Source organism: Eucyclogobius newberryi, unplaced genomic scaffold (genome assembly GCF_026437365.1).
Source record: "Eucyclogobius newberryi isolate DKJ021-1_F unplaced genomic scaffold, fEucNew1.0.hap1 SCAF_13, whole genome shotgun sequence".
NCBI lineage: Eukaryota > Metazoa > Chordata > Actinopteri > Gobiiformes > Gobiidae > Eucyclogobius > Eucyclogobius newberryi.
The window spans coordinates 18,756,632-18,771,302 of NW_027315757.1; the positions used below are offsets into that span (position 1 = coordinate 18,756,632).

At 49.1% G+C, this 14,671-nt stretch overlaps 1 protein-coding gene across 1 annotated transcript in view; it reads left to right on the forward strand.

Annotated features, from left to right (window-relative positions):
• The window catches only part of LOC140358136 (serine/threonine-protein kinase TAO2-like), a 28,555-nt gene extending 14,590 nt beyond the window's left edge, over positions 1 to 13,965 (forward strand). The window contains exons 17-20 of the mRNA XM_072442810.1: positions 522 to 761; positions 3,337 to 3,558; positions 3,736 to 3,918; positions 10,831 to 13,965. Of these exons, the coding sequence (XP_072298911.1) occupies positions 522 to 761; positions 3,337 to 3,558; positions 3,736 to 3,918; positions 10,831 to 12,027 (1,842 nt within the window). The 3' untranslated portion in view covers positions 12,028 to 13,965. The remainder of the gene's footprint in view (positions 1 to 521; positions 762 to 3,336; positions 3,559 to 3,735; positions 3,919 to 10,830) is intronic.
• The last annotated feature ends 706 nt before the right edge of the window (positions 13,966 to 14,671 follow it).

Below are 14,671 nucleotides of genomic sequence, written 5' to 3' on the forward strand. Positions count from 1 at the left end.
TGTCTAGCAAACCAGTTGCTATTTCATTTTGTGGGAGTTCCAATGAGAAAAAATAAGAAAATCCACAATAAACTGTCCTTTTTATCATTATTGTGACTGTTGTGAATAATGAATTATCATATGACCAGAGCACTGGTGATATGAAGTGATCTGCACGACTGCAGATTTGGCACCGTTTTCCAAAGTATGCAAGCACAGTCAACGTTGGGATGGGGAATATCTCCAAAGTTTGCGCAAAGTAATACAAACGATGCACATTATACACCCTCAGTATTGCTACGATCAATCAGAATAATAGTGATGAGTCGACTATAAAAACACTATTTGTACTTCTCTGATGGGAGTGTTTGTCTAGACGAAAAAAGACTCCAAAAAAAACAGTAAGTTAAATATGAAAAGGCCCTTTATAACAGGCGGTATCATTATTCATTCATCAATAATACAGTTTTCAATTTTCATTTCGTGAATAGTTTCTAAAAGTGTTTTAAATAAGCTTCTCCTCGCTCTTCTCTGTGCTTCAGGAGCTGAATAAGAAGCAGACGCAGAAGGACCTGGAGCGGGCCATGCTGCTCCGACACCACGAGTCCACCCAGGAGCTGGAGTTCAGGCAGCTGGCTCTGGTGCAGAGGACCAGGGCCGAGCTGATCCGGACCCAGCACCAGACCGAGCTCACCAACCAGATGGAGTACAACAAGAGGAGAGAGCAGGAGCTGAGGCAGAAGCACAGTGTGGAGGTGCGCCAGCAGCCCAAGAGCCTCAAGGTAAACGCTAAACCCAAGAGCCTCGAGGTAAATGCTAAACCCAAGACCCTCGAGGTAAACTCTAAACCCAAGAGCCGAGCCTCGAGGTAAACGCTAAACCCAAGAGCCTCGAGGTAAACGCTAAACCCAAGAGCCTCGAGGTAAACGCTAAACCCAAGAGCCTCGAGGTAAACGCTAAACCCAAGAGCCTCGAGGTAAACGCTAAACCCAAGAGCCTCGAGGTAAACGCTAAACCCAAGAGCCTCGAGGTAAACGCTAAACCCAAGAGCCTCGAGGTAAACGCTAAACCCAAGAGCCTCGAGGTAAACGCTAAACCCAAGAGCCTCGAGGTAAACGCTAAACCCAAGAGCCTCGAGGTAAACGCTAAACCCAAGAGCCTCGAGGTAAACTCTAAACCCAAGAAGCCTCGAGGTAAACTCTAAACCCAAGAAGCCTCGAGGTAAACTCTAAACCCAAGAAGCCTCGAGGTAAACTCTAAACCCAAGAAGCCTCGAGGTAAACTCTAAACCCAAGAAGCCTCGAGGTAAACTCTAAACCCAAGAAGCCTCGAGGTAAACTCTAAACCCAAGAAGCCTCGAGGTAAACTCTAAACCCAAGAAGCCTCGAGGTAAACTCTAAACCCAAGAAGCCTCGAGGTAACCTCTAAACCCAAGAAGCCTCGAGGTAACCTCTAAACCCAAGAAGCCTCGAGGTAACCTCTAAACCCAAGAAGCCTCGAGGTAACCTCTAAACCCAAGAAGCCTCGAGGTAAACTCTAAACCCAAGAAGCCTCGAGGTAAACTCTAAACCCAAGAAGCCTCGAGGTAAACTCTAAACCCAAGAAGCCTCGAGGTAAACTCTAAACCCAAGAAGCCTCGAGGTAAACTCTAAACCCAAGAAGCCTCGAGGTAAACTCTAAACCCAAGAAGCCTCGAGGTAAACTCTAAACCCAAGAAGCCTCGAGGTAAACTCTAAACCCAAGAGCCGAGCCTCGAGGTAAACGCTAAACCCAAGAGCCTCGAGGTAAACGCTAAACCCAAGAGCCTCGAGGTAAACGCTAAACCCAAGAGCCTCGAGGTAAACGCTAAACCCAAGAGCCTCGAGGTAAACGCTAAACCCAAGAGCCTCGAGGTAAACGCTAAACCCAAGAGCCTCGAGGTAAACGCTAAACCCAAGAGCCTCGAGGTAAGCGCTAAACCCAAGAGCCTCGAGGTAAACGCTAAACCCAAGAGCCTCGAGTTAAACGCTAAACCCAAGAGCCTCGAGGTAAACGCTAAACCCAAGAGCCGAGCCTCGAGGTAAACTCTAAACCCAAGAGCCTCGAGGTAAACGCTAAACCCAAGAGCCTCGAGGTAAACGCTAAACCCAAGAGCCTCGAGGTAAACGCTAAACCCAAGAGCCTCGAGGTAAACGCTAAACCCAAGAAGCCTCGAGGTAAACGCTAAACCCAAGAGCCGAGCCTCGAGGTAAACTCTAAACCCAAGAAGCCTCGAGGTAAACTCTAAACCCAAGAAGCCTCGAGGTAACCTCTAAACCCAAGAAGCCTCGAGGTAACCTCTAAACCCGAGGTAACCTCTAAACCCAAGAAGCCTCGAGGTAAACTCTAAACCCAAGAAGCCTCGAGGTAAACTCTAAACCCAAGAAGCCTCGAGGTAAACTCTAAACCCAAGAAGCCTCGAGGTAAACTCTAAACCCAAGAGCCGAGCCTCAAGGTAAACGCGGGGTTATTTCCCCTTTTGTAGCACAAATGAACACATTGAAACTCCAGTAGTTTTTTCTTTCACTTTAACACAACGGACCAAAGCAATGTGTTAATGGGATGTGGGACATTTAAACCGAGAGTCCTCACTTGTAGTTCCCAGGTTTGAAATCCCTTTTATCACTTAAAGGTTCTCAGCAAAGTCAAATTTTAAATATTTTGCCCAAATTTCAAAAGTGCCATCCATGTTTTTGTGACCTCACTGCTCGATTACTGCAACTCTTTGCTTGTTGGCGTTGTTTGTTGGCGTCGTCAATCTACACAGAGTACAGAATGCAGCAACCCACCTTTTTAACTGCTAAAAAGTGCAGGGAACACGTCACTCCTGTTCTTAAATCCCTGCACCATTTTAAAATTCTTATGTTTGTTTTTAAAAGCCTCATTAGCATGACACCTTCATATTTGCTTGAGCTCCTCCAGCCTCATGTCCCGTCTAAAGCCCTGCCCTCTGCAGACCGGCATCTCCTGGTTGTCCCCAAGACCAGGCTTAAGACCAGAGGAGACCTTTTTTTGTTGTAGGACCTCAGTTGTGCAATACTTTGCCTTTACTCATCAGAACTGCATCACTTGAGCACTTTAAACCCTTGTTTAAGATGGACTTTTTCCCTTTCGCTTTTGACTTTAGCTAGAGCGAGACAAGCTTGTACTATTGTTGTTTGTACAGCACTTTGATAAGCTCTGGCTGTTTGGTTTGATTTGAACATCCATTTTAAAGATTCAGAAAGAGAGAGAGAATTATAAATTGGATATGGCTAGTTATCCAGTTTTCCTGGTGTGCATATAACTCTGTGAGCTTTTGTCTAACCTGAAACACTCTCTCCTCTGCTCTCTGTTCAGTCGAAGGAGATGCAGATCAAGCGTCAGTTCCAGGAGACCTGTAAGCTTCAGACACGTCAGTACAAGGCCCTGAGGAACCACCTGCTGGAGAGCACTCCCAAGGCTGACCATAAGGCGGTGCTCAAGCGCCTCAAGGAGGAACAGACCAGAAAACTGGCCATTCTTGCCGAGCAGTACGACCACTCTGTGAACGACATGCTGTCCACACAGGCTGTCAGTAAGGTGAGTGCAGGACCCAACAGCGAGCTTTAACTTCCTCTGCATTTATGAAAATAGTACCTGGCATAAAATATTACTCTATCAATATTACTTATTGAACTGGTCTTTTAACGGTTCTCTCAACTGTGCAAAGCTCCTGTGCTCCCTGTGGACATGTATCTGATTTCAATGACCTCGCAGCTCCGTCTGGACGAGACTCAAGAGGCCGAGTACCAGGTCCTGAGGATGCAGCTGCAGCAGGAGCTTGAGCTGCTCAACGCTTATCAGAGCAAGATCAAGATCCACACTGACTCCCAACACGAGCGAGAGGCCAAGGAGCTGGAGCAGAGGGTGTCTATACGGAGGGCGCTCCTTGAACAAAGGGTAAGACCACAACCACACCCGGCAGCAGGAGGAGGAGCAGGAGGAGGAGCAGGAGGAGGAGCAGGAGGAGGAGCAGGAGGAGGAGCAGGAGGAAGAGCAGGGTAGAGCTTGAGCGTAATCCTACCTGTTTCTGTCCTTCACAGAGCAGTTTGTTATTGACGCGACCATAGAAAAGCAGACTTTCCCTACGTCTCAAGCCCCTCCTCCCAGCGTTACCATGGAGCTCGTCTTATTGTAATAACTAATATTATAGTTTAAAAGAGCTTCAAGTGAGAGAGCTCAAGCTCTACCTTCTAATATTTAGTCTAGTTATTATTTTATTCTATAGGCCTATGTAAAAACAAACAAAAGGGGTGACCAAGCACAACCCTGTACCGACACCTCTGTTTTGCAGAGCTTTTAGATTTTTCTGCCTTTCTGTTTCTTTTTGGCCGAGGCGATGGCAATAATTTTGCCTCTCAAAACTTCAGCAACATAACTGAGGATTGGTGGAGACCTTTTACCTTCTTGTCATTTTCCATAAGTCCTTGGCTTGGGTTAAACCTGGAAAGTGTTTTTTTTCTTCCACATAATGTATAATAAGGTAATGTAAATGGGGCGATGGTGGCTTAGCTTTATCGTGTCTATGTCCACATCAGTAATTTTTATCGAGCTTTAGAAATTAGTCTTGGAATTTATTATTTTATTTATTCCTTGTGTTTTTGTTGTGTTTTGGCATAATGAATAAACCTCCATGTACCACCTGCATCTCTGACGATGCAGCCGACAAGTGCACTTTAACTGTTATCTTTGTTCTCAACGTCACATGAAATTGATCAAAATATGCCATAACAGCTCATAACTTCAAAAGGATAGACTTATACCCTGAATCTTGAGCCTCCAAGCTTTCAAAAAAGGTTTGTCTTGAAATCAGGGGCTTTGTAACAGCAAGAGTAAAGTTGGGAAATACGAGGTAAAAGTTGCTCCAGCCACATTTTATATCCTTTGTGGATATTTCCCTCTTGTTTGGCATAAACACAAATTAGTCCAAGTTAGAAGTGAGTCCATTGGGAGAATCTCTTTTGTGCTGTGTATTTGTTGGTGATCTGAGGAAAGAGCCAGACTTATGAATGACCAGCGCTGAATGTTCTTCGCACATGTGCAGTTCGAGTAGTAATACCAAATGAGTCACACCTGTGACCCTGGGTGACGCCCCGGAAGTAATATATTCCCCCCTCATCCATCACTCAGTTCTCAGAATCTTCTCGCGAAACCGCAAGGATTCGGAGTGACAAAGCGCGCTTCTGGCCGTCATCCGGGATTCATAGAACCGTAGTTACATATGTAACTTTTGTTCTATTTCATCCCTACTGACTGCCAGAGGGCGGTGCTGAAGCACTGAATGACATACCACCAGCTACGTCACGAAGAATCCAAAGCACATACCTCACAGAGAAGGACCCGGGGATTCCTGGAGAACCACACCAAGAGGATGCGGAGCGGCCACATTGACGTTGTAGAACCTGGCGAAAGTGCCCGGCACAGTCCAAGATGCAGCCTGGGATATAATTCCCAATGGAACATCCTTCATGGCGGCCCAAGAAGTGGAGACGCCTCTAGTGGAATGAGCCCTCACGCCAGGCGGTGGGGAGGGGAGTCCTGCCACACCGTAACCACGCCAAATCACATCGACGACCTAATGCGAAAGACGCTGTCTGGATAGTGGACAGCCCTTCTTGGCCCCACCGTAGCATTCGAACAGCTGGTCTGAGCGCCTTATATCTGTAGTTGCCGCAATGTAGGCCTGCAATGACCTCACTGGGCACCATGACAGGAGCCTGTCCCTGCCTTCTCCAACTGGAGGCGCATACCGAGCCAATCTCAAAGGACGGTTGCAATGAGCGCGGGACAATACTTTGGCAGAAACGTCGGATTCGGCCATAAGGTGACACCAGAGTCCTCGGGGCTCCATCTGAGACATGTGGGACTGACTGAAAGGGCATGTAACTCACTGACTCTTTTCGCGGAGACCATGGCCAACAAGAATGCAGTCTTCCCAGACAGCCATTTAATGTCCGCCTGTGCCAAGGGTTCAAATGGAGGTTGGCAGAGGGAATCTAACACCACTGACAAGTCCCATATTGGGGCACGTGGAGCGACGGAGGGCCGCAACCTACAAGCGCCCCGTAAAAAAAGTTAAACAGAGTTATGACTCCACAGTACGATTGTTGACCAAACCATGATGACAACATATGGCAGCAACTTATACTTTCAGGGTCGACGGGGACCGGCTATCATGAAGGAGAGATTGGAGAAACTCCAAGATAAGAGGCACCGAACAGGACACCGGGTCCTCACTGTGGGCAGAACACCACTGGGAAAACGGCTTCCACCTGTTCTCATACTGCTGACGAGTAGAGGCAGCCCTGGTATTCAGAAGCGTTTGTTTAACCGCATCGGCGAGGCCAGTTAGCTCGGACCCGCCAACGGCCATACCCACAGCCGGAGGCGTTGAGGGTTCGGATGCCAAATCTAACCCCTCAACTGAGACTGTAGATCTCTCCTGGCCGGAAGGGGCCACGGAGGGCTGCAACACAGACTGTACAGTAACGGAAACCACGGCTTTGCTGGCCAGCGCGAGGCTATAGCCTGTGACCCTCTTGGCGAACCCTCTGTAGGGTCGGCCAAATCAGTGGAAGAGAAGGAAACGGGTACAGAAGGCCCTGAGGCCATGCGTGTGCCAGCGCATCATGGCCTAATGGTACGTACAAACCGCAGACGCCTAAACGCGCCCGACGCAGAATTTGAGCGCTTGTGCATTTGAAAGGTTCACGCACCGGACGTGCGTCCTCGACGCCCCGTGCACTATACACAGGCGCGCGTACAAGGCGCGCTCAAGCAGTCTGTGCACATGCACAGTAGAGGTGTTTTCGCATGAGCAGTGGAGTTGTTGTCGTGGCCTTTCATTGTGTAAAATGACAGATATCGAGAGTGGTGTTTTCACGTATTTGGTTTTCAAAACCCTCACACGGAGCTGCCAGGCTCGGCAGCGACATGCCTAGGTACACCAGATACTGCAGAGACGGTCTGAGTTTGGCGAATACCACCATTTGCCTCAAGAGCTGCGTCTTGTTGACGAGCAAAGAAGAAGTGGCTCTTCCTGGGGAATTCCACGGGGAATACCGGAAATGCGAGTGACGTACGTCAGCTCTGATTGGCTGCTGTGGCGGCTACTGCGCATCTGCTGCAGAGACATGAGCATATCTGAGCACCTCGCGCCAGCCGCTTTTTACGCCTCGGCAGCACGCCCAAAGCGTCGAGAGCGTACAAAACGCACCAGATTGCGCCGTATAAACGCAGAAATCGCGCCGCGGATAACGCACTACGCGCTCGACGCGCGTTTACATAGACTTTAAATGGAAACTGGACGCCTCGGCGGCCGCGGTGTGGAACCCGCTTAAAGTGCCCGGCGCCCTTGCGAGGGAGAACCTTATAGCGGGCAGTAGGTCGACTCTTCTGAGACAAACAAGTCCACTCGCGCCTGCCCAAAATAGGCCCCAAAAGGCCCCATATCATGTGCCCCACCTCGGGGTGGAGGGACCACTATCCCGGAAGGGGTTGCTGCAGCGAAAGAGTCTGCCACGGAATTGCTGTCTCCCGGCAGATACACAGCTCTCAGTGTGGACAGACAAGGCGCAGCCCATCTCAACAGATTGCGAGAAGCCGAGACGATCTGATACCTCCCTGATGGTTGATGTGATAAACCATGGAGGTGTTGTCCGACCGAACCAGAACATGTTTTCCCTCTCAGAGAGCCAAATGAACAGCACGCAGTTCTAAAACATTGATGTGGTCTAAGCGATCCCTCTGAGACCACATCCCTTGAACCATCCTGTGCTGCCATACTGCACCTCATCCTGTGGTGCAGGACTCGGTGGTAACCACCTCCCTGCGACACACCACCAAGCCCATGGGGACCCCTTTCGCCAAGTACTTCCTGTCGCTCCATGGGGCCAGTGCACGCAAGCACTGCCACGTCACCCGAAGCATTCCCCTTCGGTGCTGTGTGGCGTCCAGTTGGAAACTGTACAGCCACCGCTGCAGAGGACACAATGACAGGAGACCTAGGGGCACAATGCGTGTGACCGAGGTCAGCTTCCCCACAAGTTGAAGAAACTTGATGAAAGGGTGCCAACTGCCATGTCCAAAACGAGAGACCATATTTTAAATGTCGTCCAGGCGATGAAGTGATGGACGAGCCTTCATCGACAGAGTGTCTAAATCTATTCCCAGTAATGTGGCCCTCTGGGATGGGACCAGGTTGCTCTTCCCCATATTTACTCTGAAGCCCAACTGGGTCACATGCACCAGCAGGCGAGCCGTATCCAGGATGCCTTGCGCTCGGGATGGAGCACAAATCAGATATGGTAGGATTTTCAGTCCGTTGGCCTGCAAAGGCGCAAGGGCTGCTTTCACACATCGTGTGAACACTCTCGAGGAAAGGGAGAGTCTGAATGGGAGCACCCGGATTTGCGAATGGCTGCTAAGATGGGCAAACCTGAGAAACTGCCAATGTTGAGGTGCAATGGGCACATGGAAGTAGGCATCTTCGAGATCTACAGACATGAACCACTCCCCGTCTGTGAGTGACTGAAGAACCTCTCCTGTGGTGAGCATGTGGAATGGCAACGCCTTCAGGAAATGGTTGAGTCCCCTGAGATCCAAAATGAAACGAAATCCGCTTGTCTTTTTGGGCACGAGGAAATATGTGGAGTAGTAGCCTCCGGGTTGCAGCAGAGGATCTACTGCCTCGATGGCACCCTTGGCCAGGAGGACGGATAGCTCCTGGGTCAATGCTTGAGCTTTTGCCGGGTCGCTGATCATAGTCCTCTTGACCCGGCCTGACATGTGTGGCTGGTGTCGGAATTGCAGTCGATACCCATGAGTCAACGTTGCAACCACCCATGGGTCTGACACAAGAACAGTCCAGTGGCTGAGCTGCTGATATGAAAAATATTCCACGGCCGACCTGGATGTTTCAATTTCGTGCTCCTCGCCCCCTAGGGGCCCTGGCACCCGAAGGTCTTGGCTGGTGTCCCGGTTGGCGTGGGGTGCCGCAAAATCCCCTGTCGGGACCATCTGGGGGGTAGCGCACCACACCAGACCAACTCCGCGAAGGTGGCCGAAAACTGGGGCCAGCCGTCTGGCGTCTCATGGGCCGAGGGGAGGGCCCAGCTCTGAGGCCAGAAAGTTGCTGCCTGGTCTGTAGAGCGAGAGCAGTCCGTTCCAAGGCTTCCACGGCAGCGGAGCCAAACATCTCTCGGGGCTGCACGGGCACACTGCGGAGGGTCCTACCTTCAGTGAGGGGAGACTGAGCGAGCCAAATTTGCTGACGGGGCAACGCCGGAGACGCGGCGCGCAGGCGCGTGTAACAGTCAATAATATAATAGATCCATAGTAACAGTAGATTTAGCGTGTTTTAGACAGACAGAACTGACGCTTGAGTGTGCACCCTTTAGTCACGGCAAAACGTGCTGAAGAAAATGTGGTAAACGGGTTTAAAATGATTTGGCACAGCGCGCGCGCTCTCGCCGGGACAGAGCAGCTCGGAGCAGCCTCGTCAGACTTACGCAGGAGTTTGGCGAGAAATTGCTTCACGCACTCTTATCATTTGACTTAATACCGTTTTTTACATTTAATTTAATGCTATTTTACGTTGTCGGCGGTACTATTTTTGTGCCGGTAGATAATTAATTTTATTTATATTGTAGAAATCAATAATCTAAGTACGGCGGATCCGTAAACCAAGTAATAAAATAACTAAGGCCACAGGGGAGACGACGAGAGACGCAGAGACGAAATGGCGGGTTTGACAGCAGGCATGCGATCCAAACCAGGTGCCAATGGATTATGCATAGCGGCCAAAACCCGTCCGTCTGATGAGAGCCTCGAAAAAGCGCTCGGATCTTTCCAGCAGGCATGCATCTCTTTATGATACTCCGTGGACGGTGGCACAACAAAAGGTGTAGGAGCACGTCTTCGCCTGAAAAAAGCACTGGCTCAGGCTGCCGAATCTCCACCTGAAGAAGCCCCAGGGCTTTACGCAGGACATCCTGCATGGGTCTATCGAGTGAGCCACTAAAACTTTGAGCAGAGTCATAAGAACCATCCCCAGAACCATGGAAGGATGGTGCCCCCTCCTCATCTCTAAAATGAGAGGCAGATGCTGCCACAGAGAGAACATCCTCCCCGGAGCAAGAGCAGGCATGGATTGGTAAGAAAATCTGGCCTCAGAAGCAGGGGAATCTGACTTGGCCTTCTTTTTTGCAGGGCCGCCAGTGTCTGCGGGCTCAGAAAGACGTTTTGAGCGTCTGGGAGGGGGTGCTCGGCCCGAGGGCGGAAGTTCATTATCACCCGTCAAGGTCAACTCTGCCAACCTTGACACTCTAACCGGCTGTGGCATATAACTGCAGTTCATGAATGGGTCCTCCGAAAGCGCCTCCCTCGGATGGTCAGGGCCAAGGCACGCGGGACAAAGGTCATGACGGTCAACAACATGAAATGCCGACCCACAGTTCACACAAGAATGGGAGCCATCCGTGATCTGGTACCGAATTCAGTGTGTACAGAGGCCAGAACCAGGAGAGGGTGTGCGCACGCTGCCGTCACAAATTAGGGACACACATCGCATGTGCGAAGGGAACATTCAGTGCTTCAGCACCGCCCTCTGGTGGTCAGTAGGGATGAAATGGAACCACAGTGGTGAATTTGATAGGCAAAATTGTTTTGGGCAAGATCTGCAAGAAAACTGAAATAGTTAGAGGTTGACTAAGTATTTATTTTCTTTTGATTTTGTGATGTTTGCTCGTACTACATAATATATTCATGTATATTAAAGTGCTAAACCCTAATTGAAGCTCTTGTGTGTTGCAGATTGAGGAGGAGATGTTGTCTCTGCAGAACGAGCGCTCAGAGAGGATCCGCTCTCTGCTCGAGCGCCAGGCTCACGAGATCGAAGCCTTTGACTCAGAAAGCATGAGGCTGGGCTTCAGTAACATGGCTCTGGGCGGTATCCCGGCCGAGGCCTATACTCAGGGCTACGCCTCCACTGGGCCTGCCCCCTCAGGCTCCACCCCCTGGCCCCGTCCTGTCCCGCGCTCCGGCAGCCACTGGTCCCACAGCGTCTCCACCTCATCCGCCCCCGCCTGGAGAAACCATGGCTTCAGCCGTGCCGAAACAGTCAGCCATGGCTTTGGACAAGAGCCGCGGTACGCAGGGGCGCAGGAGCAGAGATACGCCGGGACTCAGGAGCAGAGATACGCCGGGACTCAGGAGCAGAGATACGCCGGGACTCAGGAGCAGAGATACGCCGGGACCCAGGAGCCGAGATACGCGGGGACCCAGGAGCCGAGATACGCCGGGGCGCAGGAGCCGAGATACGCCGGGGCGCAGGAGCCGAGATACGCCGGGGCGCAGGAGCCGAGATACGCCGGGGCGCAGGAGCCGAGATACGCCGGGGCGCAGGAGCCGAGATACGCCGGGGTGCAAGAGCAGAGATACGCAGGGGTGCAAGAGCAGAGATACGCCGGGACACAGGAGCAGCGGTATGCACAGCTGGAGAAGTACCGACAGAACTCGGAGTACAGCGACCGATACTCTCCACAGGAGCTCAAGTACAGCGAAAGGTACTCTCCTCAGGACCTGAAGTACGGCCGTGACGACCTGAAGTATGTTCGTGATGACCTGAAGTACGGCAGAGATGACCTGAAGTATGGCCGGGAGTACCAGCGTGAGGAACTGAAGAGCAGAGCCTCGTCATCCTCGTCGTCGTCCTCGTCCTCCCAGCATCAGTATCAGTTCAGCCATCACCAGAGCACGCCTCAGCTTTACCTCGAGCCAGAGGGCCGAGAGGGCAGAGAGAGGGGCCGGGACTGGGTGGCCTACGCCCCGTCACATAGCTCATCTGGGGCGGCGCAGCAGAGCGGGTACAGCCGGGCACACGCTCTGAGGAATAGTCCTACGCCCTTACGCAGGACGGCCTCCGGGGGGCAGAGCAGTGAGGGTGGGCTGAGCCGAAGCACGTCTGTGACCTCCCACATGTCCAATGGCTCGCACTTGTCCTACTCTTGAAGCACCCGTCCTACACCTGAATTACCCGTCCTACACCCAATTTACCCGTCCTACACCCAATGCACCCGCCCTACTCCCGGAAGCGCCCGCCCTACTCCCGGAAGCGCCCGCCCTACTCCCGGAAGCGCCCGCCCTACTCCCGGAAGCGCCCGCCCTACTCCCGGAAAGGGCCCGTCAAAAGGCGGAGGATTCAGGCGAGGAAAGATCCAGACTCCACAGGGCAGAGATGGAGCACTCACAGATCTTTGAATGGCTCAAATTCATATTGATCTTTGGCCTAAACAGAAATCTACCCAAAAATGTACGGTTCTGTGAATGCAACATTTTAATTGAAATTTTTTTTTTTACCCAATTTCTCATTCATACAGAATTTCCTGCAGAATTTACGTTCCGCTTCTAGAAAGACCCAACAAACGCTGATCACTTCCATATTTTAACTTACATTTTTAAATATTTCCATTATTTTTTTCTTAACTTCCGGGAGATTGTAAAATTAGAACCGTTGGAAAATACGTCAAAATACGTTCAAACAGATTTTTGTGGTCTTTTTATTCTAAAATCATTGCACATAAATCAAAGCGTGTGGTCGAACTTGTAAATAGTCTGTAAATAAATAAATCATTTCAAAGTAAGATTTTAACAAAATAAAATTTGATTTTTTTTGTTTTTTAGTAATAAGGTTCTTTATAAACACTGCCATAGAGTTGAACTGGCAGTGAACAATTCCAGAACGCAACAGGAATATTTTTTTGTACTATAGTTCCACATTACATTGGGCAGTATTAGAGTTGCTGAATGTTCTACGGGCTCTGATGGGGGCATTTATTGCCAATATTGACAGTTTTTGTGTTATTTTCCCTTTAGTTAATCTCTGCTGCCCCCTGCTGTTTGTGAAACGGTCTTTGAGCCTCTGCAGTTATGAATCTGCTGCTGTTCTAATGTTGCTAACGGCAACGCGGAGCTAACAACGACAAAAGCGATTCACTCTAAATTACAACACCTCGTCGTCATAATACAAACTGACTCCTAAAATTCATCTAGATAATCAAATGATATCCCATGTGTTATTTTTAGGGTTTTTGTGGTATTTTGCCTCGCCCTGTTGCGTTCTGGAGCTGTTCTCTGATTGGTCGGTCGAGTGGAGTGGGCGGGACATGTACAAACTTCAAATATTTATGTAAAAATGTACGAAGAAAATGTGTAAAAAAGAAAAACGCCATCTGGAGGTTTACAGAAGCACTGTCTGTAAAACGCCATTATTATTGAAATTAGTCACGTGACATGTGTCGTCCAATAGGAAGCCAATATTACTACTACTGCAGATTAGTGTTCATTTGTGAGAAGCGGAGAAACAAAAGAGCGAAATCGATTTGAACTGAAATGTGGCCATCCAGGACCATGGGAGGGCATCCTACAAGGGCATACAGGACGATGGGAGGGCATCTGACACGGGCATACAGGACAACGGCAGGGCATCTGACACGGGCATACAGGACGATGGGAGGGCGTAAAAGTGTTCATTTTATGGATGGAAAACGTGTTTTGTACATAAATTCAAATAGTTTTGTACAATTCTTATATGAATGTGACGAGGGCGGGACCAAAAGGACCCTGATTCTAGAGAAAGAAGAAAAGAGCTGATTTCATTTTAAATACACTATGGAATCATTGCAAATGTGAAGAGAATATATAAATATATAATTGTATGTAATTGGTTTACATTTGGGTCCGGCCAGATCTTTATTAGAAAAACAGTATGATAAAGGCTCATAAGTAAATGTCCTGGAAAATGATGAAGGCAAAGCATAAGAACCCTGGGGAGGGCATCTGACACACATGGACATGGGAAAACAAAGTGTTAAAAGTTCAAGTTGGTTTCACTGCCATCGTTCTCCGCTTCAGGAAGTCGTCTCAGATTTTTACTGTTAGTTTTTTAAAAAGATGTATTTGCTGATGTTGACCACTAGAGGGAGTAAAGGTTACTGTGAGAGAGTTGAAGAGCGACAGGAAGCCACGCCTCTTTTATAGAAATGGATTTAAGGAGTTTTTGGTTCAGAGCGCTGATGGAATAAGCCATAGTGTGATGTGTCATGTGACGGTTCCGTCCAATCACAGCCAAGAACACAGATGACAAAACAAGAGGAATGGATATTTACATTTCTTTGTAGGTTTACCAAAATAAACGATTTAAAGCGTGAGTGTAAAACCAGGTTTGTAACGCATTTAATTCACGCGTTTCAGTAATATTAATATTTAGTCTTCCTCTGCAGAGCTCACCACGCGTCTCCTCTGTGTTTTTTAAGTCCTTTCACCTTCAAGTCGAAACGTTTCGACATTCATCCGAGGCTCATTCTCAATCTGGAAATCAAGACCGGGAACTCTATATTCTATATTTGTCGAACTGGACCTGGGCCAGGAGTATTAGGCCTGCAGTGAATTAAAAATATTGCACCAAGAAAAGAGGAAAAAGTCAAATATTATAATATTATTATATATAATTCAAATTTAGAATACCTGATTTTCAAACCCAAGGAAGAAGGAAATATCTCAAATATTTAATTTAGATTGTTCCTATTGCTCACAAACCCTGCGACCACATCAGGTAAAAAAACAATTTACTCAATTTTGAGAACCTGTGATTACT